Here is a 21,700-nt window from a genome sequence, read left to right as displayed (position 1 = left end):
CACAATTAAAAAAAAAACACAGAAAGCACTACACAAAATTTGTTTTTGTACGAGGGATATGCGGCAAGGCGGACGCAAACTGCGCGGTCAACGTAATATCAGCAGTTAACAACGTGCCGTAATTATACTTTTGTTCAGTGCATTTACCATGCATGTTTATATTCAAAGCTTAGAGGCAATGGCATTCGATGACTATTCTGTGTTGTGCAATTTTAGTAATGCCCCTGTGTCCTGAGGTATGCGTGTCTAAAATTTCAGCCTATAATGCATGCGAGACCGATAATGCATGATATCGCATGCGAGACCGCGGCGCTCGGTGTGGAGCTCCTGCCTGGTGTGACGCAGCTGTGGGGGGACAGGCGACGGTGATTACGTTTCGCTGTTGGCCGGCGGTGCGGTATCGCTGCGCTTGACTGCACGCGAAGTCTAAAACGGCACCACATCTTATCAGCCGCTCGAACAACAACTGCTAAAGAAGCAGAGCGCCTCAGGTCGCCCTCACCGTCATTCTTCGGTTTAGCTGGCCAAGAAGGAAAGCAAGCACCGTCGCCTGTCGGTCACATTATTGTCAGACGGAGTGCCATAGGCGACAGCTGCATCACACCAGGGGGGGGGGGGGGGGGGCTTCATGCTGAATTCCGCGCTCTCGGATGCGCAATTAGAGTAGGGTGGATGCTTGGGCGAGTTGGTTGCTCATGATGAAAAAACTGTCGCGCTCGAGACAAGTACACAACGGAGACGGCATCATATGTGTTGTCATCTTCGTTGTGTCCTTGTTTCGGGCGCTACAGTGTTTCATCGTAATTAGACTGATTGGGCTTGAGTTTTAGACGTGCATATTTCGGAGCTCTGGCGCGTTACTTATGTTGCACAAAATAGAATATCATGGAATGCCACTAAGTTTTCAATATAAACATGGATGTGAACTCCAGTGAATAAAAAAGTTAATTATTGTATTTAGGTCTGTGTGTGGGGCGGAGAGGTGCAACATGCGTCGACAACGCTGACGACGATGGGACATTCTTGCACGACATCCATATCAAATTTTCCTGTAAAATTAAGCCCTAATCAGAGCGCACAAATCATACACAACACGCGCGCCTAGTAAATCATTGCCAGTTACAGAAACTACCGACTGTTGCGTAAATCAGAGAAAATCGAAAAAAATTCTCTCGCCCTAACCACACGTTTATTCGGGCTAAAATTTTGCACAGAGGTTGCATTTGGCGGTCAGTTTTGTTTTATACCACATTTAGGTGGGGTACGTGCCTTATTCGGTCAGAATTATTTGGAAATCTTCATTGTCTGCGGCGACGGAAAACCAGAAGAGAAAGGCTTCGCAGTGCTGGTACCCGTGGCGCCATCTCGCAGTTACCGGAGACACGAGCCTTCTACTGGGGAGGGCGGCGTAGGAGGACTTGGACTCGCATCAAAGTCACGGCCATGGCCTTCTCTTGATCGCTGTACGACCGCATTTTCGGTGATGTCTCGCGCTGCTTCGCAGCAGACAGCACCAAGCAAAGATGATTTTGCTCACCAATTTAGCACAGCTGGGTTTCTCCGGTTGGTACGAGATGGCGCTGCAGGTACCACTGCTGAGAAGCCTTTCGGTTTTGGTTCCCCGTCGCCGCAGACGATGGGATTTTCCAAATAATTCTGACCGAATAAAGCAAGTATCCAACCTAAATGTGTTATAAAAAAAAACTGACCGCTGTGATGCGCCACCAGCGCCCTTAAGCACTAGCGGCGGCCTGACGCTCGCTCAGGCGAGAGAAGAAAAAAAAAGAATAGACACGAGGCGCGGCGCAAGCGGCGCGAGGAGGCGAGCTTGGGCAACGGAGCAGGCGAGGTCACGGCTGAACGGCTTCTTGGACCCGGGTGACCAGGCCTGGGGAAGCTGTCTTCGCCCAGTTCAGGGCAACCAGGAGCCTGCTGTCTCCTGTCTCCTGCCTGCCTCTTGCTGCTTCGGAGAGTGGGCGCCGTGCCGGGCACAGGCAGGTGCTGCCTGCCCGGAGATCCTGCCGGCCTTGCTGTCGGATCGTGCCTGCCGTCCCGTGGCTGGGACCCCCTGCGGTGAAAGGGTGCCTTCCTGGCCGTGCCCGGGTGTCCAGACCTGGGCGGCTGTCTCCTCTCTGGTGCGTCGTCAGGGCCACTGGTGCTGGTGCTCCGCGCCCGACTTCCGGCCGCAGGGAGAACAGCCCTGCGGAGGTACTTGGTCCCGGCGCCTTTCTGGCGACGGGCAGCGGGATCTCACACCGGAGCCACTCCTCGACCCTCGGCCGCACAGCTCCCTACCAATCAGTGACTGCTCTCCCGTTTTAAGTAAAACCATTTTTGTTACATCTACAGACGTGCTCGGTCTGGGACGATTTTCTGGATCCTCCGGGGCCCCACCTCGGAGGACGCTCGAACCTGCTGGGGGCCTTTTCCCCTCACACCGCCAAATGCAACCTCTGTGCGAAATTTGACCCAAAAAAACGTGCGGTTAGGCCAAGATATTTTTTTTTCGATTTTCTCTGATTTACGCAACACGCGATAGCGCAAAGGTAAGGCTTACGATGGGCACGTTCGGTGTGAAGGACCCGTAGTTGTTGAACGCAGTCGGGAAAACTGTCTTGCAGAGCGGAAGCGGCCTCTGGTAGTGTGTCTCGATAATGAAGACGTCAACTTCCCTGGGATAGAGAACACATATTGCAAGACAATAAAGACTATCCGTATACACCCGAGACGGGAGTGTTCTGAAGGCTAAGAAGGTTTCAGAGTTGTGTGCTGTGCACCATCCGTCACTGCGCAAGCCTCCTCCGTGCTGAGAAATCGCAGTCGTGATCGACACCGCACGACGCATATGTGCCTAGTCCTGTGGCAGAGCAGGAGCGTACCAAGACGCGAGGAAAAAAAGCGGTGACGAAACGCGTGCCCGAGGCGCAGGTCACCAGGGCGTACGAGGCCGTTGTCGCTGTGTTTGAATGCAGGCAGGTAGTAATGCACAAGCGGTTGCTTGTTCGCTGCTCTGATTCATCGAGCAGCAAGAGGCACAGTAAGCAGTTTGGCTGCGACAGGCACACCGTTATTCTACAAACACTAATATTTTGGGAACTACTTTTTTCTTGAAAGGGGAACGTACTTGCGCAAAAGACGGGACGAAAACGAGGGAACACAAACGACATGTATAAGGCGCAACTTCCAACTAGTTTATATCATAGAGAGCTACACAGTAGCTCTCACAGTGTACACAGTGTAGCTCTCTATGAAAAAAAGCTAGTTGGAAGTTGCGCAATGTGCATGTCGTTTGCGTTTCCTCGTTTTCGTCCCGTCTTTCGCGCAAGTACGTAGTACACCTCTGAAGCTATAAACCAACTCGCCAAGATTAGAGTTTTAATATTTCTTTCGGTCGTAATCGTAGTCTAAACGTAAAGGCATGATCTAGATGCTGCCAGGTTCCCTACAGAGCAAACAAAGGTTTCGAGAAACTTCACGCTAGTCCAGTTGCCTAATACTTGAGGGCTCCCGAATTTCACAAGCACGTTCACCTCAATAGATCATATCCGCTTCACCTCGACGTTCCATGTCCTGCGTCCTAAATATTGCACAATCACCTCTGCTTCACACGGATATACGGTCACACATTAGCTGTCATTTTATCAGCACTTCACCGAGTAATCAGATTATGTTACAAGATAACCTCGCTTCTTTGTCTCATCCAGGTACATTCCATCAAATACTTGTTACCCATTGTATTGAAGCCATCGCTCTAACATGCCTCCGGCCACATCTTTTTTAGTATGTTTCTTTTCTTTGCTGCCGCTGACAAATGCCATTTTGTTGCAATGCTTTTTAGTTTCGTTTGTTCGTGTCTGTTTCAAGGATTTTGCTCAATATTTCATGAATTATACTAAGCCACGACTCGTTGAATTATGCACTGATAATAACACAATTTACGCGCATTTTATATTACTTTTTTGTGTGGTTTAACCACTATTGCGTATATTTTTTCTTAATTCCCTCTCGTTAGGTTTCTTATCCTGTTCTTTCTTCATATATTCAAGCATTTCTCTGTGTATTGAATCTTGAAAATTCTCTACTGCATATTCTGTTTCAAATGCACTGTTTTAAACTTGACGCCCACATAATGCCCTACAGGCCTAAAGGCATCTCAAACAAATTAATGAAACATTAATAAAATAAATGAATATCAGGACATCACGGAATGTGTGTCCACGAACAATCTACGTGCACGCTGAGCTCAAAGCAACTGGGTCCATTCTTAACCTTACCAGCACATACGCCGTTACATCTGGCTGCGTTGACAAGTAAAATACTGATAATCTTGGTCTGGATACAACAACAAAGCGCAGCTAAAAATTGTTAATGATTGTCTGCTGCGCACTTTTAAAGCTCAATGATTTCTTTTGGATCCCTACAAGTGAGCGACAGCTTTGATTAACTTAAAGCGTGAAGAGGCCCTGGCAGAAACCTTTTACAGTACAGATCGTTTTGACGAACAGCGTAGCGACAGTTTGAAAGAGAAAAACTGCTACATCTTCCGGGCTGCGAATGATATTAGGTGTCAGTACCACCGGCTGGAGTAGCCACACAAATTCGAGGAAATATGGAAACATTCCGAATTTAGTGGGAATTCGGCAAAAGTACTGATTGTTGCGTAGATTTAACCCCGCATAGATTTAACCCCGCAAAACTTTTTCGCGATTTCTGACAATTAACCTTAGTCAAAATCATTCATCAGTGGTGCTCCGGAAGAAAATATCGTCATCCAAAACAAGGCATTCCAATACTAAGCTTCAACGTCCATTCCATCTCGCCTTCGACTGCACAGTTTGACCGAGAAGTACACTACCAAGAAAAGGCGGCGGCTTTTATCTTCTCTGGCTATGTTGTAAGTTTTACACACGCACACGGATATTATATTAATCTTAAGCCGCAGATATGTGCAAAATTAGCCCGATGCACAACACGTCTAACGCGTTACGGGTGCGAACTAATGAAATAAAACTGCCCGGGGGACCTAGAAAGGATGCCGTTTCTCGGTATATCGGCGCCAGTGTATAAACACTGGTGCCGAATTAGATCCCCTATCGCTACGACGAAAACACACTCGCCTATCTCTGTTTCACAAGCTTTATCACCGCGATGTTTTACATGACTTCTTTCAACCACCTAGCCTCATTTTCCCTCGCCGTGATCACTCCTACACAGTCGGTCGCCCAGCGGGTCAGTCATCTCTTTATGCACAATGATTCATACCAAGAACCATAAGTGACTGGAATAACCTACCATCAGATATTGCAAAGACACTGTAGCGCAGCAAAAGACGAGGACACAAGAAACGAGAGACGAACACCACGAGCGCTCGTGGTGTTCGTCTCTCGTTTCTTGTGTCCTCGTCTTTTGCTGCGCTACAGTGTCTTTGAAGTATGTACCAACAAGCCCAAAAAGCCACGCTACTGATCAGATATTGCTACCGAGGTTCACCCGGACAAATTTCACAAAATGCTGCATACTCACACCAGAAATTGAAGGCCCTCTGCACCACTGTATCTTTACAGAGTTAATAATCGTCCTTTTTTGCTCCCTCGAATACCACTACCTTCTTTCAGATTTTTTTTTTTAGTCTGCGCTGCAAGTGTTTTTTTTTTCTGCGTTGTTTCTGTATTCTTAATCACAGGTGTTTGCATTTTTTAGCTTTTGTTGCGCTCTATTGATGGTGTTGTTTATGTTTTTGATTTGTTTTCTTTTTCTGTACTTCAAAAATGGTGTCTGCATTTTAATTTTCTCTTTTCTGCACCTGATTTTGAACAAATTGCCATCAAAGTGCTTCGTGTGTCCCCCCTATGTAATACCCTCCCCGGAGGGCCTTTAGGGTATTTGAATAAATAAATAAATAAATAAATAAATAAATGAATAAATAAATAAATAAATAAATAAATGAATAAATAAATAAATCTCGCTCAATTCGGAGGCGACTCCATACGTGAAGGTTGCGAATATGCAGTGCCATCCACGCGACATCTGTTACTTGAGTCCGCACAGGCTCTGCCGTCGGTGGCGCCTCAAAGAGGCATATTCTGCATCTCCGGGATTCCGCACCAACGACGCATCTCCACTGCCGATGCCTTACGGCCCTCCATACATTGCAAAGGTTTGAGTGTTGGCGCCTTCGCGTTCACTTCGTTTATTTCATGCCAGTCGCCGTTCAGTGCCCGATTTCTAGCGCGTTCTTATTACGCCTGCTTGCAGCGAGCTTCTTAGCGCTCTGATATTACATACCACCCCGCAATAGCCTCGAAAGAGGGTAGAAGTGTGAATGACTGAAACGATGCATAAAATATTCGCCCCGTACTCACAGCAGCCTGGAGCCGGAAGTGACTGAACGCGCGACGCAGTGAAAAACTCGGAGAAGTGTTTCGCAGTATGCGCTTTCTGAAGAAGCGAACAGGATATGGAACGCTAGCACACGCTATGCGGCTTGCTTAATTACTGTTTCTGCAATTATAACTTCCCTAATTAGACACATGCTCATTGGATTACGTTCGTTAGATACTTTACGGGAAAAACCGCTTCGTACACATATAACACCCCGCAAGTATATAATCTGTACAAGCGTGAATCAGTGGGCTAAATAAAGCACTTAGCGGGGCAAGTTGGTGCATAGCTTACAGAATTCAAGCCTCAAAAAAGGCAGCATACAGAAAGGAGAACGACGAGAGATGCGGTACTTGCAACCCTTTATACACTACAGAAACAGCTGCTTAGATAGCCCCGGGGGGGGGGGGGGGGGGGGGGATTGCTCATGCAGGTTTGATCCTGTTCCGTTCTTCAGTGAGTTTGTGCCCTCTCAAACGATCATCAATGGAATGGCCTGTTTGACCGACGTAATTTTTTCACCCCTTTTTACCTCTGTTTGACCGATGTAAAAAACAAAAAAACTTTACGTCAGTGAAACAGGTTTTTATAAAAATAAAGAGAACACAAACTGTCAATGAAGAACAGAACAGGTTTAAACTTGCCGCTTCACTGCAGTGTATGCGGGAAAGAAGAAAAGGAGGCCTGTGAACCTAGGCTCTAAGAAACAAGCACTGTCAGGAACGGCAAAGTCACAATTGCGCGTGAATTGATAGCGGCGCACCAAATTAGAGTGGGAGTGCATGTGTTAGTATACCCTGGATGATGATGCATGAGAAGGAATGTAGAGAAATGTTTTAGTTTCCGCTCATTCACCTGCGTTCCCCCTGCGTCCCCCCTTTTGCCGCCTTCTAGATTGCGCGCATGAACAGCCCCTCCCCGCAGGCTATTTAAGCAGCCCTTTTGGAAGTGAATAAAATGTTGCAAGTATCGCATGTCCCGTCGTTCTTCTTCTGTGTGCTGTCTTTGTTGAGCTTGAATTCTGGAATTCAGTGGTCTAGCCCGTAAGTCCCTTCGATGGGTCGTAGGTTCTGGCACGGGAGAAATTTGTACAATTTTTTTCATTATGTAAAACTAGGTACATTCTAATGTTCTGTCGCTTGAGACATGCGCCGACCTTTCATTCCCACAAGTCCTCTTTTCAACTATGTTGGGGAGGAGGGATAACCGCAAACTTGACAGGACTGAAGATCGAGAAGAGGACAGGACGAGCGGTAATCCCCTTGTTGAATCTTTTCAACTAGTTTCATTCCAGGCATCCACGCGAGGCGTGGGTTTCTGACCCAACGTCCGTGCCGCCTTTTCTTTTCAACGCATACGTGACGCATACCGAACACTTTGGAAGCGAAGGGATTTAATGGAAAAGAACTCTATGGCGCAGCATTTTATTTTCAGGCCTATGATAATCGTTACCCCTTAAGTAGCGCAGGCTGTGTGGCTGAATTGTGATGAGAACGAGGTGACTAACCGCACAGTAATGACACCCTTCCAGAAAGTAAGAATTGGTGCTTCGGACAAAGCGAGCCATTCTTTGTGTTACCGTAGCACACTGAGAGACCAGCACGAGGAGAAGTCATTACGCTGTCCTTCCATCCTTCTCTCATCTGTCTGGCGACGGACTCGCGAATGAAGCGATAGCACCTCTTCATTACTTGTGTCTATTCGACGGTTTCCCGACTAGACGCCACTAAAAATGCGCGCGGTACCGCTTGAGCGAAGCGCGGCTCTTACTCTGCGATCACCCGTATCCTGTTGGCAATGTCCGTTGGGTCGCCATCCAAGTCCGCAACGAAACCGCCAAAGACCAGTTGGAAGAACTGCCTGGACGGCTTCTTCTTGAGAGCCTCTTTTAGGCGCTGCAATGTGGAAAACCACAGGCATCACAAGTTTTCATTCCACGAGTCTTTTCGCCTCTAAAGAGCCTATAAATGCTGTAGTGAATTGCGGCTCAGTTTTTGACAAGCAAGCATGGGCACATTGCTGGCAGGAACAATAGAACTATGTACTTTTTCGGCGTTGTCATTTCAGAACCTTTCGGCTATGGTTTTTTCGCTCTGCTTGGCATACAGTAACCTCTTGGCTATTGGTTGCCCCAGCGTAAATGTGTGGCAACCTGAATACAATTTCTGCCCTTATCTAGATTGTTCTCTACTTCCGTCAGTGCGTGCAGATGGAAAGTTACCAGCTGAGCAGTCTCCAGCCTGCAGAATGGTACAAAATTATTGAACCCGGCCAGTGGCACCTGCCACGTGATTACGTTTGCAGAAAGTTCTGCGTTATTATGGGGAAATTCGCGTCCATTTCCTCCGCTTCTGGCGGTCTCAGAAAGGCGGCAGTCATTACCAGTACTTCTTACGTTGGGCTAAAAAAAAACAAACAAGCAAGAAAATTGGCATGCATTCCAAAAGGCGTTAAAGCATACTTAAGCACACATTCCAATAGCGAATATTCTTATGGGTTTTGCCAACTTCAACCAACTTCAGCATTGACGGACCGCAGCATTCCCACACTATACCGGCTCCCTGAAAGTTTTCCCAGCTCGGAAGTCACAACCAGGCGAGCAGCGGTTCGCCAACACGTCTTTAACTTGCCCTGCTAAAGTTATAGATGCTACTAAACTGTTTTGTTCCATTAGCAGAAAAGAGGTCAAATGAAAACTAGGTTTGTATTCCTTAAATACGTTATTGTCGCGCGCAAGCCACCGTCTGCTGGCGCTTAAAGCTGGGAGCAGCTAACGACGCGCGCAATCTAAAGCGACTGCAGCGCCACAGCCTAGCCAGCGGTCGCCTGGGTCCGCTCCTCTCCCTGTCGCGCCGGCGCTGTTTTCCGACTGCCCCCATCTAAAAACGCCGGGAAGAGCTTTTTGTGGCTACGCAGGGGAAGATACGAGCACGCGGCGCCAGCTTAAACGCCTACGCCTATCTCTGTCCCTCATGAACGCGTGATAAAAGCGCACTTGTGGATGCTTTGCGCTTCCTTGTAGCTTCCACTGCGTAGCCACAGAAACGAGTCGCCGAGTGTAGACTTCCGCAGAAACATCATGCCGACTAAGTTCTACAGTGAGGCAGGATTTCCATTTAAAACAATAGCGCAACGTTTCTCGCGTGTTCTGAAGTGGCAATCAACGCGTGCTGCTGAAGTTCTGCAGCATGAAAGGGCAGGTAAATTTTTAGAGTTTTTTCTTGGCTGCCCACTATTTAACGAACGAATGCGCTAGAGTTCGTTCATAAGTGGGGCATAGCGCACTAAATATGGCCGCGTCCTTTAGAGCGTACAGTGCAAATATTCGTATGCGCCCTGTGTGCTACTCACTGTCGAGACAAATCAACTACTCCACTTTCAGTTATTGTCCTTCACTTGAAGACTGTCTTATTTCTTGAGTACATTGTTCACGCTCCATTCTATCCACAATAAACCGAATGCTTTGTTTTGACTGGCACGTGTGTAAGGACGTTAATGTGACACGTTCAATAAGCTTACAGAATGCATCGTTTTTTGCTTACGCTGCCACGTGCCCAACATCGCGTCGAGCACAGAGTGCTCGAAACATATTTTTCTCTACCACTCGACGCACTCGGATGGCACATGGCCCTGATTTGCTTTGTCACGCGGGATTTAGGTGTTTTCTTGGTGGCTTAAGAGCGGAATTTCCCCCAAGAAGCAACGGATGTGCTTACGCCCTTAGGCAGAGATGCTGAAGGCTACAGCGCCAGGTAGCAAGCGTATGTCGATTAGCCTTGAAATATACATAGCTCTTAAGAGCAAAAAAAATGCTTCTAAAAGTTTGCCAGTTGTTAATGCAGTCCGAGAGTATTCGTCATGATACTCAGGGTACTCAGGACGCAAGTCATGGCGTACAAAGCGCAGTGGGGTATTGCGCGGTGTCGCTCTTGTAGACACGTCACGACATTTTATCGCACACCCTGCAAGGTTCTCAGAATGCGTGGCCGGTCGCCGTATCATGGCCATGTTGAAGAGAAGGGACCGAACCCAGCGGGGTGCCTACGCTGCCCAAGTAAGGTATTTGTCTGGGCTACCGGGTACATGGTTCAAACTGTTTCTATGGTTCTTCTATGGTTGTTTTTCTATGGAAATAATTTGGGCCATATTGCATGCCGAACTAACGCATGGTTAAATGAATTGTACACTTGGCTGAGTGTAAATCAACTGCAATTAAATGTTAGTAAAACTAAATATGTCATATTCAAACCAAGAAATAAGCCTGATGACGAAAACATCACGGTTAAATACAATGACTCAGTAATAGACAGGGTCTCTTGTTTTAAATTCTTGGGCGTTTACTTTGAACAGCACTTGAGCTGGACTCCTCATGTAGACAAGATACATGCTAGTGCTTGCAGATCTGTTGGCATGCTGCACAAAATTAGGTACAGAAGTTTACTTTGAAAAATTAGGTACCTGTTTCCTGCCTGGCTAAAGCGCCGGTTATACTTCGCCCTTGTTCAATCACATTTCAATTACTGCTTACTAATCTGGGGATCTACTACCAAGTCTAACCTTGACAAATTGATCCTTCTTCAAAAACGAGCTATGCGATGCATCGAAAACCTTGAGCGGCTGAAACACACGGCCCCGGTGTTCCTAAAACATAACGCTCTAAAAATAAATCAGTTATACGAGCTTATATGAGGTTTTCTTATAACGACATGTCTTGCTTTCAATATATTATAGCTAGATATTCTGTTATTGCAAAGCATGTTAGTCTATTCTGTAAGTATCTATGTGTTCATGCATGGCGCAAATCTATGTGACCAAAGATTGTGTGCTCTTTACCTGCTCGCTGAACGTCATCCGGAGCGAAAGCCTTTGTCAGGCACTGCAGCCTTTAGCTTTCGCTCCGGATTTCTGTAACAGAAATGAACAAATAAAGAGAAAGAAAGAACTTGCTACCCATATCAGGAACGAAATCACGACAAATCCTTCAGTGTTAACTAATTTGCGCCAGCCCTGTACAACTCGGTATAACATTCGAAAGCATTTCTTTAGATTACCCGCCATAAGAACGAGCTATGGCACACAAACAATGTCTTATTTAATCCTTAATTTTATGAATACACACCCACCTTTTCTTGACATATCACAGCAATGTAGAGCACTCAAAACCTTCAAAAATGCCTTCAGAACCTACATACTGTCCAACTCAAAGCTTTAAGCCTACATGTTTTGATAACAAACTAAACATTTTATTGGATGTTATTTATTTTAATGTTGTTACATTAGCACTTGTAATCCTTTGTACTTTTCTATGCACTGTAAGGGTGACAGGGCCCTCGTCAGGCAGAGAACATCTGCCTTTTGCTCTGTCATCCTAGACCGCCTGTGTCTGAAAGAATGTTACAAATAAAAAAATAAAAAAAAACTGTACGTATGTCTTGAGACTGACTTTTACTAAACTGGATGCGCGCTATCATGCCCGAGAGGAAATTTGCAGTGTAGTTATATTTGCGTTCCACGACGTTTAAGAGAGCGAGGTTTTCTAGTATCGCCTCGTATTTTTATTATCGAAAGCTTTGGCGATGTCAAGCCACACTGGTACTTCGCATCGATCGACTTAGTGTCTAATATGTCATATATTGCGGGTATAAGTCGCGGTCTTCCATGAAAATGTTTAATCGCATTTCTATCACATGTTCCATCAGTTTTCCGACGCAAGATGTGAGGGATATATGCCTTAGATTTTCTAGGATGAGCGGCTTCCCTGGCTTAGGTATGAAAACTACCTTGGCGGTCTTCCACTGTTTGGACATCTCCACCTTTTCCCAGCATTCTTGCATGAAATTCGTCAGCGCTGTCATAGATTTTTCAGCTAGGTTTCTAAGCATTTTGTTGGGTACACTCTCGGGCCCTGAGGCTGATTTGGTTTTGAGCTTCAGTATCTCCGCTCGAACCTCGAATTCGTTGATAGGGGCGTCTAGTTTGCTGTTGGATTTGCCCTCATAATGCGGTAAGGGAGCTTTTCCTTTCGTACGGACCCGAGCGATGTGGTCTCCACAGACGGGGATCGCATGGTGGGATACAGAGAAATTGCACAGCACTGTCGTCTTCTAAGAGCTACACTTCCTCCATCGGATAGATTCTTAACCAGATACCAAGCCATCAGCTGGCGCCGGTTACAAACTTGCACATTTCCATGCCCTGATCTTTGGAGTAAACTGCGAACTTGAGACACCTTGGACCAGATACTATAGAAATGTTCTCATGCCTCCCGGAAGGGACGACACAAAGTCGAAAGGCCAATGGCAGGCCTCGTCTGACTGGCCGAAGCCGCCGCCGACAACCTAGACCTTTCAGCCGTCGTCTAGGCGAGTCTCTAGCTACCCTTTTTATGTTGGACATTAAAAGCTTTCTTATCCTGCCCTATATACTAAATGGCTTGTACACAGATATCACAGGTTGCGCTGTAAAAAAAAAGGCACCGCATGGTTTTCGAAATTATTTTAATGCTTTAATGAGAAAAGCTGGGTAGGGGTCCCTGACAGCGCATAAATCTCGAGTTTGGGTCGAACAAGGGTGGAATGTATTAGTAATCTTACTACAGAAGGGACTAGGCGAATGTTGCCGCATTAATAGCCGGACAAAATTAGCTTCATCGGTAAGGTTATTCATGTAAGTGGTCATGAAAAATCAGCAGGCGATTTAATTCCCAAGCAGCTGCAATTGCTTATGGAGCTGATTTCGGAGTAAAAGAGTTTATTTCTGCCTCCTATGAAGGGGAGACAAGGCATGATTTCTCGGTGTTTAAATATATCAGCCATTTTTTGCACCAAATTTCCGTGTGACTTAGCTCAGACTGAAGAACAACAACATCGGTTATGTTGTTAATAGGCAGTAATTCCAGCAGTCATCGCCTAATAAGCGGGCATTGCAAGAGCCATTGGTTGGAAGATTGTTAATATAAATTAGAAAAAGAAAGGGACCGAGAATTTGCGCCCTCTAGCACGTCTGAGATAACGGGAGATAAGGGGGCAGCAATTGTTAGCGAAAACGAACAGATGGTGGTTGGCTAAAAAGTCGCGTACACAATTTAGAGCAAGGTAGTTGGATATACAGCGATGTAAGTTTTAGGAACATACGCTCGTAGAGCACTTCATCGACGCTTTCTGAAAGTTGAGCAACTCAACCTAGGTGCTAGTACCGCGACGTACGGTCGCCGTCTCTTGGACCGGCTACACATCAAACACGACTACCACATTGAGGAAAGGGAGAGAGTGCCAGAACCCTGGATACGCGCCCTCCGGGTCCGACCCCTTCCCCGCAACATGTCCAGAGAAGACCATAGCGGTCGTCGCCATGCGCGCGCTGATTACTATGGGAACCAACGACACGTATATTACATAGACGTTGCCGGCCCACACCACGGGGGGTGGTACACGGCCGCAGTCGTACACAACACAAACAAAGTTAACGGGCTCACTTTCAAAGCCTACAGCGCAGCACATGCCGAGGAGATTGCCATTGCTCTGGCTCTCACTAATCCGAAGTCGAAACACATCATCACCGACTCGCGAGGGGCCTGTCGGAACTATGAGCTGGGCTGTGCTCCCCCGCTTGCCGGGTGCATACTGCATTATAGCTGCCGATGCGAAGATCCAACACCACGTAACCTGATTTGGGCCTCCGGTCACCAGGGACTCCAGGGAAACGATTAGGCTGATAAGGCCGCCCGCGCACTCTCTCCCCGGGCTATCTCCCTGTCCCTGGAAGCTACTTCCAATCAGACGAACTGGCCCTTACATTCAAACACATCACCGATTACTACAAGGAGGAGCACCGGCGCTACCCGGCCCCTTTTAAGGAATTGGATCACGCTGACGAGCGGTTCCTCATCAAAATTCTTACTAACACTCTACTATGCTCAGCGGTGCTTAAGCACTTAAACACATCCTTTGATGACGCGTGTCAGTTCTTTGGAGAGGTGGCTGACATCTTCCACATGATTTGGGCGTGTCAGTCAAACCCATCTATCCCCCCCAACCCCAACCCCACCAGAGAGGACTGGGAGGCGGCCCTGCTCGGCTGTCAGGACCTAAAGACCCAAAAGGCCTTAGTTCACCGGACGCAGGCGGCGTTGCTTGCCAATGGGATCCCGGAATAGGGGGTCCAGCAAGTATTGTGAGGGTGAAGGGCCAATAGGGCGCTACCCCAATCACCTCTCTGTAAAAAATTTAATAAACAATAAATGTTTTTTACCACCACCACCGAGGCTGGAGCATATATAGAGGGCTCGCTGGGTGTCACATGAAAGTCCTTTACGAATAACGTTCTGGTTATGATGAAAATTAGCAGCGAGGAGAAATTTCATATTGGGGAAATGAAATACAGGAACAGACGCTTGTCAGAGGTGCGCGGCGATAGTTTTTGGGCGAAGAGAGGTGACCTTTTTAGGGGGAACGATCGTGCTTACTTTCCAGTCGTGTTAAACAACACCAGATGAAGGCAACTGCTGCTGAAAAATATGCGATGAACTGATAGCGGCTGCATGCTTAGTGCTTCTCAATGTTTTGCAATTAATTAAATGTATGGCAGCTGAAGAAGTTATTGTAATGAATCAATTAGTTTGGCAGTGCCGTTAGCATCAAGCAGGATTTCGGGCATGGGTAAGTAATAACACCATCTGTCGGGCTCAGCGCTCTTTACCTCCTTCTCCTTCTTCCTGTGTGGTGTTCGCGCTGCGGATACATATGGGTAAGTAATCAGAGGAAAGAATGCAAAGCAGATAATTGCTAGGTTTTAAGGCGAAAACAGAGCAGAACGCAAGGATGAGAAACCTCGTAACTCCTTGTTCGGTGATGAGAACATTATGGACATCATGCAAAAACATGTTCCGCAGGAAGTAGGGCTAGTTGTTTTTCAATGCTGGTTGGGCATAGTGCGAAAAAGAAGTACCTGGCCGCGACGGTCGCGTTTCGATGGAGGCGGAACGCAAAAGGCGTCGGTGTGCTGCGCAATGTCAGTGCACGTTAAAGATCCCGAGGTGGTCGAAATTATTCCGGAGACCTCCACTACGTCACCTTTCTCTCTTCTTTCACTGTGTGGAAAACCTGTTCCCATCTCCGTTTCGACGCGGTCGACCATCTTCATCATTCTGCGTCAGGATAGCAGCGGCTGGGTGAAGAGGAAATCTCGGCTTGGTGAAGAGGTGGAAGCAGCGACGGCAACGCCACCTCGAAGGCTGCACGAACTCCGCGGAATCTTCGAGTGTCTCTTCGTGATCCGGCCGGCGTCGCGATCAGTTGCAGACGCGCGCTCTGGTCACCTTGCGCGGCAGGCGCACGGAAGATCCGTCGTGCCGTGCCGCTGGAATTCCGGTTCCAGGCAGCCAAACTAGCGCAGCAAACGCGCGCTCTCGTCACCTCCCCACCAATGCCCGAGGATGGCTTCGCCCCAAGAACGGTGCGCGCACGGGAAAACCCGGCCGCCATTGTCGGTACATACTAACGTTCGCCGCCATAACTCAGAAGTCGCGTCCCTGTCCCAGCCGGCAAGTCGAAGGCCCTTCTTACGTAGCCTTCTCCTTCCGAGGAGTGCCTCGTTGATGTTTTGGAGCTACCATCCCGCTCTGAGTGTTCGCTGCAACTCTGATAAATAGCATATGAGTGTTAACGCTTTGTCGTCTCTCCCTTTGCTCCCTCGAGCGCCAACACCTCCGCGGTTAGATAGTGGAGACGCTGCATCCGCGGAGTGGGAGTGTGGGGCGGCAGGCTGTTCCCATAATTTACACAACTCCCACCTTCGTCCCTTCCCTTACGGCGCGGTTCATGTGTCCACAGAGATATGCGAGAGAATTACTGCGCCATTTCCTTTCGTCAAAAACAATTTTTTTGTGTGTGTGTAAGTCGAAGGGAACAATGGACGTTTAGACTTATCAGCAACGGATTTGAAAGCTTTTCTTTTGCTGAGATAATGTTGCCAGTCTTTCGGGGTACTTGGCAGTTTGGAAGACAGGAACTGTTGCTTAGGTTACAGTCGTGCGGTCACGTGAGTTACGATGAACAAACTAGCCCAGCAAGCCACCATTCCTGAAATGTAGATTCTTTTTGTTGTTATAACGTCTTATTGTTACGCTGAACCATGGTGTTTTTGATTGCTCAGTTAGACTTGTTAGAGATATATGTGTTCAACTACGCATGTTTTTTTTTTCATCAGCAGTGTTGTAGTTACCTTTGTCATGGAGTTAATTTCTTCTTTATCCTGCTCGGTGTCGTTAGGAGAAAATTAAGTGAGGCGTGAATCACAACGTACGTAATCTCTTATCCCTGGAAGATGAGTGAGCGATGCAAGGTGATTAGCATTACGGAAAGTTGGGCTAGTTGGATTGAACTATAGATCACAGGGCTAAAGAACGAAGACAAGGGAGAAGAAGACAAGCCAGGCGCTAATCTAGAGCCTATCTTGTCCCCTTCTTCCTTGTGTTCGTTGTTTAGCGCTATGATGTATAGTGATTAGGATGATGTGGTAATCTCAGCGTTAGTAATTACTTTACAGAGTCGCCTTCGGTGTTGCATTTAGATATTTCTTGAGACGAACGTTACCTACTTATTCCATGAAAGCTAATAGCACACAGAAGTAGATTGCAAGCGTGAGGAATGAACCGGCACTTGAATTAAGTGCTTCATGAAACTATATTGCGAACAACGGTTTAGCGCCTGACAGCAATTAGGAAACTGCGACGATTTTCTGAAGGTAGGCTCGGGTTTTAAGAAATGAAAAAATTTATCCAAAGTCGATGGAACATCGATGACAGAGCACTGCATTGCTGGGCTGTGGCTGCAAGTACCCGCGACCATGTCCGTTAACAAATATGATGAGTGCCCGCTATCGGTAAGTCATCAATTTAGCCTAGTTTCAGTTAAAATTAATTGCATTTGATCGAGTCTGTAAGGTTGTAAAGTGAATCACGCATCGGCACGATGCTTCTGCGATTGGTATAAAGAAGGGATATGAGGGTGCGTTTTCTTTTTCACGCAGAATAGCGTGCTAGCAAAGGGATAGTCTGTTCGGAAGCATGCTCGAAAACACAAGCGCCAGCTTTCTTTGCCGCTCACTTTCAAGCCAAAAAACACGAGGTTTGATCGGCCAGCACGAATGTCAGAATCTTCAGAATCTGTTGTCAGATGTCAGAATCAGAATCAGAATCTGATGTCAGAATTAGAATGTCAGAGTTGGAAGCTCAGGATGGTAGCAGATTTAGCAGGATCAGGCCGGTCCCCACGATGGCTGGCGACATGGCCCAGGAAAAGGAGCTCTTCATAACCAAAGTTGCATTTTTCGTGCTTTAACGTCAGTCAAGCCTACCATATATCCGGTTGAAATAAGGATGAATAGGAAACAGGTGGAGTGCGACCGGAATGAAGAAAAGGGAAGTGCGCAGAACATGGAAGAAATGCGGAAATACAATATCCAGTTGTGACCTCTGCTTTGTTAAGCACCGCGTGTTGCTTATTACAGACGTGTGGAGCTGAGCTGCGATGGTCGACAGGGTGCGTGGTCGTACAGCTATCTTCGTGGAAGAATGCCGGAACTTGTCGTATGTCCTAGCCGCGAGGGCAGAGGGAAGAAACTTTACCCAAAACCAGATGGAACAGAAAAAAGAAATCCTAAAGTGGTGTTTTTTCTCTGCATTCGGCAGTAGTGCACCCGCTGCTAGTTAGCCCCTTAGGGTGCAAAAAAAAAAAACGGAAGGGCGGTACTCGAAGGAATTTTACCAGTGTAAAAGGCAGAAAGTGCAAATGAGGAAAAAAAGAGAGCCATGTGTCCTTCGCGAGGCCAGCCAGATGAGACAAACGGGGAGTGCAAGTAACTACCCAAATGTAGCATGCAAAAAAGAGTATGACCTTAGACGACGTAGTGAGGGGTGCTTTGTGTATTTTCGTTGGCCTCTGACCTCGGAAGAGAGGTGAGGGTGCCGTGACTCTCATTAATGTCCTTTTGCACAGTGTTAAATTTCAAATCAAAATATGGTTCTCGGTGCTCGCTCCCACAGGTGCTCGCTCCCACAGATGACACAAGAGGCAACAAAACCATGTCCATTGAACAGTCAATAAACCGACAGCTGTGGGTTGCACACAATGCGGAAAAAAAACGATGCCAAGTTTGGGAACGCATGTAAACCACAGAACCGTTTAAAAACACCCAGTCAAATTTCAAACACTGCATCCAGGAAGATTTAAACTGCGATTCCAGAAACGTTGTCTAAATGTTCGAGTGTGGCGACTCTCGAATCCAATACATAGTCCGAACAGACAATTCCTTTTGATTCAGGTTTAATAACCACCGCTCACATGCCGTGACTCTCATTAATGTCCTTTTGCACTGTGTTAAATTTCAAATCAAAATATGGTTCTCGGTGCTCGCTCCCACAGGTGCTCGCTCCCACAGATGACACAAGAGGTAACAAAACCATGTCCATTGAACAGTCAATAAACCGACAGCTGTGGGTTGCACACAATGCGGAAAAAAAACGATGCCAAGTTTGGGAACGCATGTAAACCACAGAACCGTTTAAAAACACCCAGTCAAATTTCAAACACTGCATCCAGGAAGATTTAAACTGCGATTCCAGAAACGTTGTCTAAATGTTCGAGTGTGGCGACTCTCGAATCCAATACATAGTCCGAACAGACAATTCCTTTTGATTCAGGTTTAATAACCACCGCTCACATGCCGAATCCTTCCCCAACTTCCCTTTTTCGAAACACCTCCTTGAGTGACGCCACAAGTTCGACAAACTTAAAGTAACAATATTACAGACTGACTTCCGATGAACTTAAAGTAACAATATTACAGTCTGGCTTCAAAAACACTTCTGTTGCGAGCACCGAGAATCATATTTTACTTTTAAATTGAACACTGTGCAAAGGGGCAGTAGCGAAAGACACGGCACCATCAGCTCTGTTCTGAGGTCAGAGACCTACGAAAATGCACAAAGCACCCCTTACTGCATCGTCTGAGGTCATAGCATTTTTGCATGCTGCATTCGGGGTAGTTACTTCCAATACTCATCTGGTCTCGCAAAGGCAACCATGGCTCCCTCTTAACACGACAGCGTTAAGGGCCCCGTGTCGCAGAAAAGCCGATGTCGTCTTCGGCAGCGTTGGCCGTGAGCGAAAAATTCCAGTAGCCCGCTGCTTTTTCTCATCGCTTGGCGTGCAAGTAGCGCCATCAGACGGCGCCCTTTAAAACCTCCTCCTCGCTATGTGCGCCACTGCCCCATGGCCCCAACAGATGCCGCGCGATGGCAGCGCCTCCAGCGCCTTCCGCTAATCTCGTTCGAGCGCAGTGGGGCCTTGCGGGGACGCAAGCATCACGCGGTGAGCGGCGAACAACGCAGCGCTCATCCAGGGCTCGTTCACCACAAAGCCTGCGGATTGGTGCCCATTCATTCGGCGCTGAAGCTATGCTGGCCTTTGTTGCACCGGGTTTGTCGACAGGCCTCCCGAGACTCTGAGCGATTTGTCCAACGGGCAAGGCTTCGCGCCGAATAGGCGATGGCGCTCCGCGGATTCCCTGGCAAGCTGCGGCACGCTGTCGCGTTCCGCTCTTAAAGGTGAAGCTTAAGCGTCCTCCAACTTTTTCTTCTTTTTGTGCTCATTTGTTCTTTCTGCATTTCACACTGGTAACATTCCTTCGAGTACCTCCCCTCCGTTTTTATTTTGCTCTCTCTCACAGTCCACTCTCAAGGGCTAAACTAGCGGCGCGTGCACTACTGCCGAATGTAGAGAAAAAAACACTACTTTTGATTTTAGTTTCTTCCTTGTTTCTTCTGTTGTTGGGTCGAGATTCTTTCCCCCCTGCCCTCTAAGGCAGGAGGAGCGACAAGTTTCCGCTTTCTTCCACGGAAGTAGCTGCAAGGCCACACAACCTGTCGTCTATTTCAGCTCAGTTCGACACGCCTGCAATAAGCAAGCATGCGGTTCTTAACAAAGCAGAGGTTGCATCTGGATATTGTATTTCCCCGCTCCTTACATGTTCTGTGCACTCTCCATTTTTTCTTGCGGGTTCTACTCCATCTTTTTCCCATCCGTTCTCATTGCTTTATTTTTAGTTGCATTTTTGTTTACTTCTGTCTACTTAATTCTTCACTCTGTATACGTCTCTTGCTCACCTGTGATGTGTCCAACCCTTATACAAGGGGAAACACAAGCGAAGAAAAATCACTCTTGAAAAATGTTGGTCGTCCGATCGAAATGTAGAGTAAAATAAAAATGTTTCCTTTAACGAAACGTATACTTCACTGTATACAATAGCCTGCAGTAGGCAATTGAGAAGTAAATTCTTCGTGGGAGAGGGCGGAAGGGGTGGGGGGGGGGGGGGGAAGAGAAGAAAGAGGCTTCAAGACTGAAGGTAGGTGACCGGCCATACACAAGAATAAAATGCGAAAAGCTGGTTGTTCTTTGCGCTGTAGTATTGTAAGCAAAGGTAACGAAAGAGAGCATGGTGTCTAGTTTGTGTGGTCAGGATAGATATACGTGGACGGCATATCTGACAGCGTTGGATGCGAGCGTTCTGTGAGCCCATTGATCTAGGGGTGAGATGCGGAGCCGGTTTTGTGGACAGTTCTAGAAGCGCGAAGAGCCTCGTCAAAGACGATGGAGAGAAATGACTTGCCGCGGTCACAGGTAAGAACACGAGGAGATCCAATGCAGTTTGTAGTAATCGTGTGTTAGTGTGTCATAATATGTTTTATGCTTCTGCTGACTGGCTGCTGTGTTGCTGGCTGCATTTTTCAAACATATCGCTCTTTTCATTTAGGACCAACTTCTCGTTCTATAATTTAAATTTTTTTTCGGTTTGTTTCCACCCTAATAAATCCCTCCGTGAGATTGCAATATGTATTGTAATAAAGAGAATTGGGGTTTGCTGCCTCAGCGGCTAGCGCTGCCGAAGGAGAGGAAGATGACAGAAGAAGACAGAAGACGAAGCTGACGAAGCTCGGGTGCGCGCTTGCGAACGCCGGCCTGCTGAGCAGCACTGCTGGGACAAGGACTGTGCCCGACCACAATAACTGTGCGAGTTTCCACATTACACTTGGTGGAGGTGCTCCTTGTTCTCCCCGTGGAACTACGCCACGATGCCCAGGATACCAGGCTCTGCCACGACGTCCGACACCTCGGTCCAACCTGCCCAGGCTGTCATCTGTTCCGGTGCCGTCCGTCAGCGCGACCCGACAGTCTTCAGCGGCACTGACGACACCGACGTAGAAGATTGGCTGGCCTCTTACGAACGCGTGAGCGCCTACAACAAATGGGATGACGTCGTT

At 47.3% G+C, this 21,700-nt stretch overlaps 1 protein-coding gene across 1 annotated transcript in view; it reads right to left on the bottom strand.

Moving 5' to 3' along the window:
* LOC149324996 (chitinase-3-like protein 1) overlaps positions 1-21,700 on the bottom strand; it is a 300,609-nt gene that overhangs the window by 31,127 nt on the left and 247,782 nt on the right. The window contains exons 10-11 of the mRNA XM_089563509.1: positions 8,152-8,276; positions 2,558-2,672 (exon numbers count right to left, since the gene is read on the bottom strand). Coding sequence (XP_089419635.1) covers positions 2,558-2,672; positions 8,152-8,276 — 240 coding nt within the window. The remainder of the gene's footprint in view (positions 1-2,557; positions 2,673-8,151; positions 8,277-21,700) is intronic.

This window comes from Amblyomma mixtum, chromosome 10 (assembly GCF_055824585.1).
Source record: "Amblyomma mixtum isolate Tamu chromosome 10, ASM5582458v1, whole genome shotgun sequence".
In the NCBI taxonomy this organism is placed as follows: Eukaryota; Metazoa; Arthropoda; class Arachnida; order Ixodida; family Ixodidae; genus Amblyomma; species Amblyomma mixtum.
The sequence above is the reverse complement of the archived record's forward strand: the minus strand, read 5'-3'. Positions and strand labels throughout refer to the sequence as shown.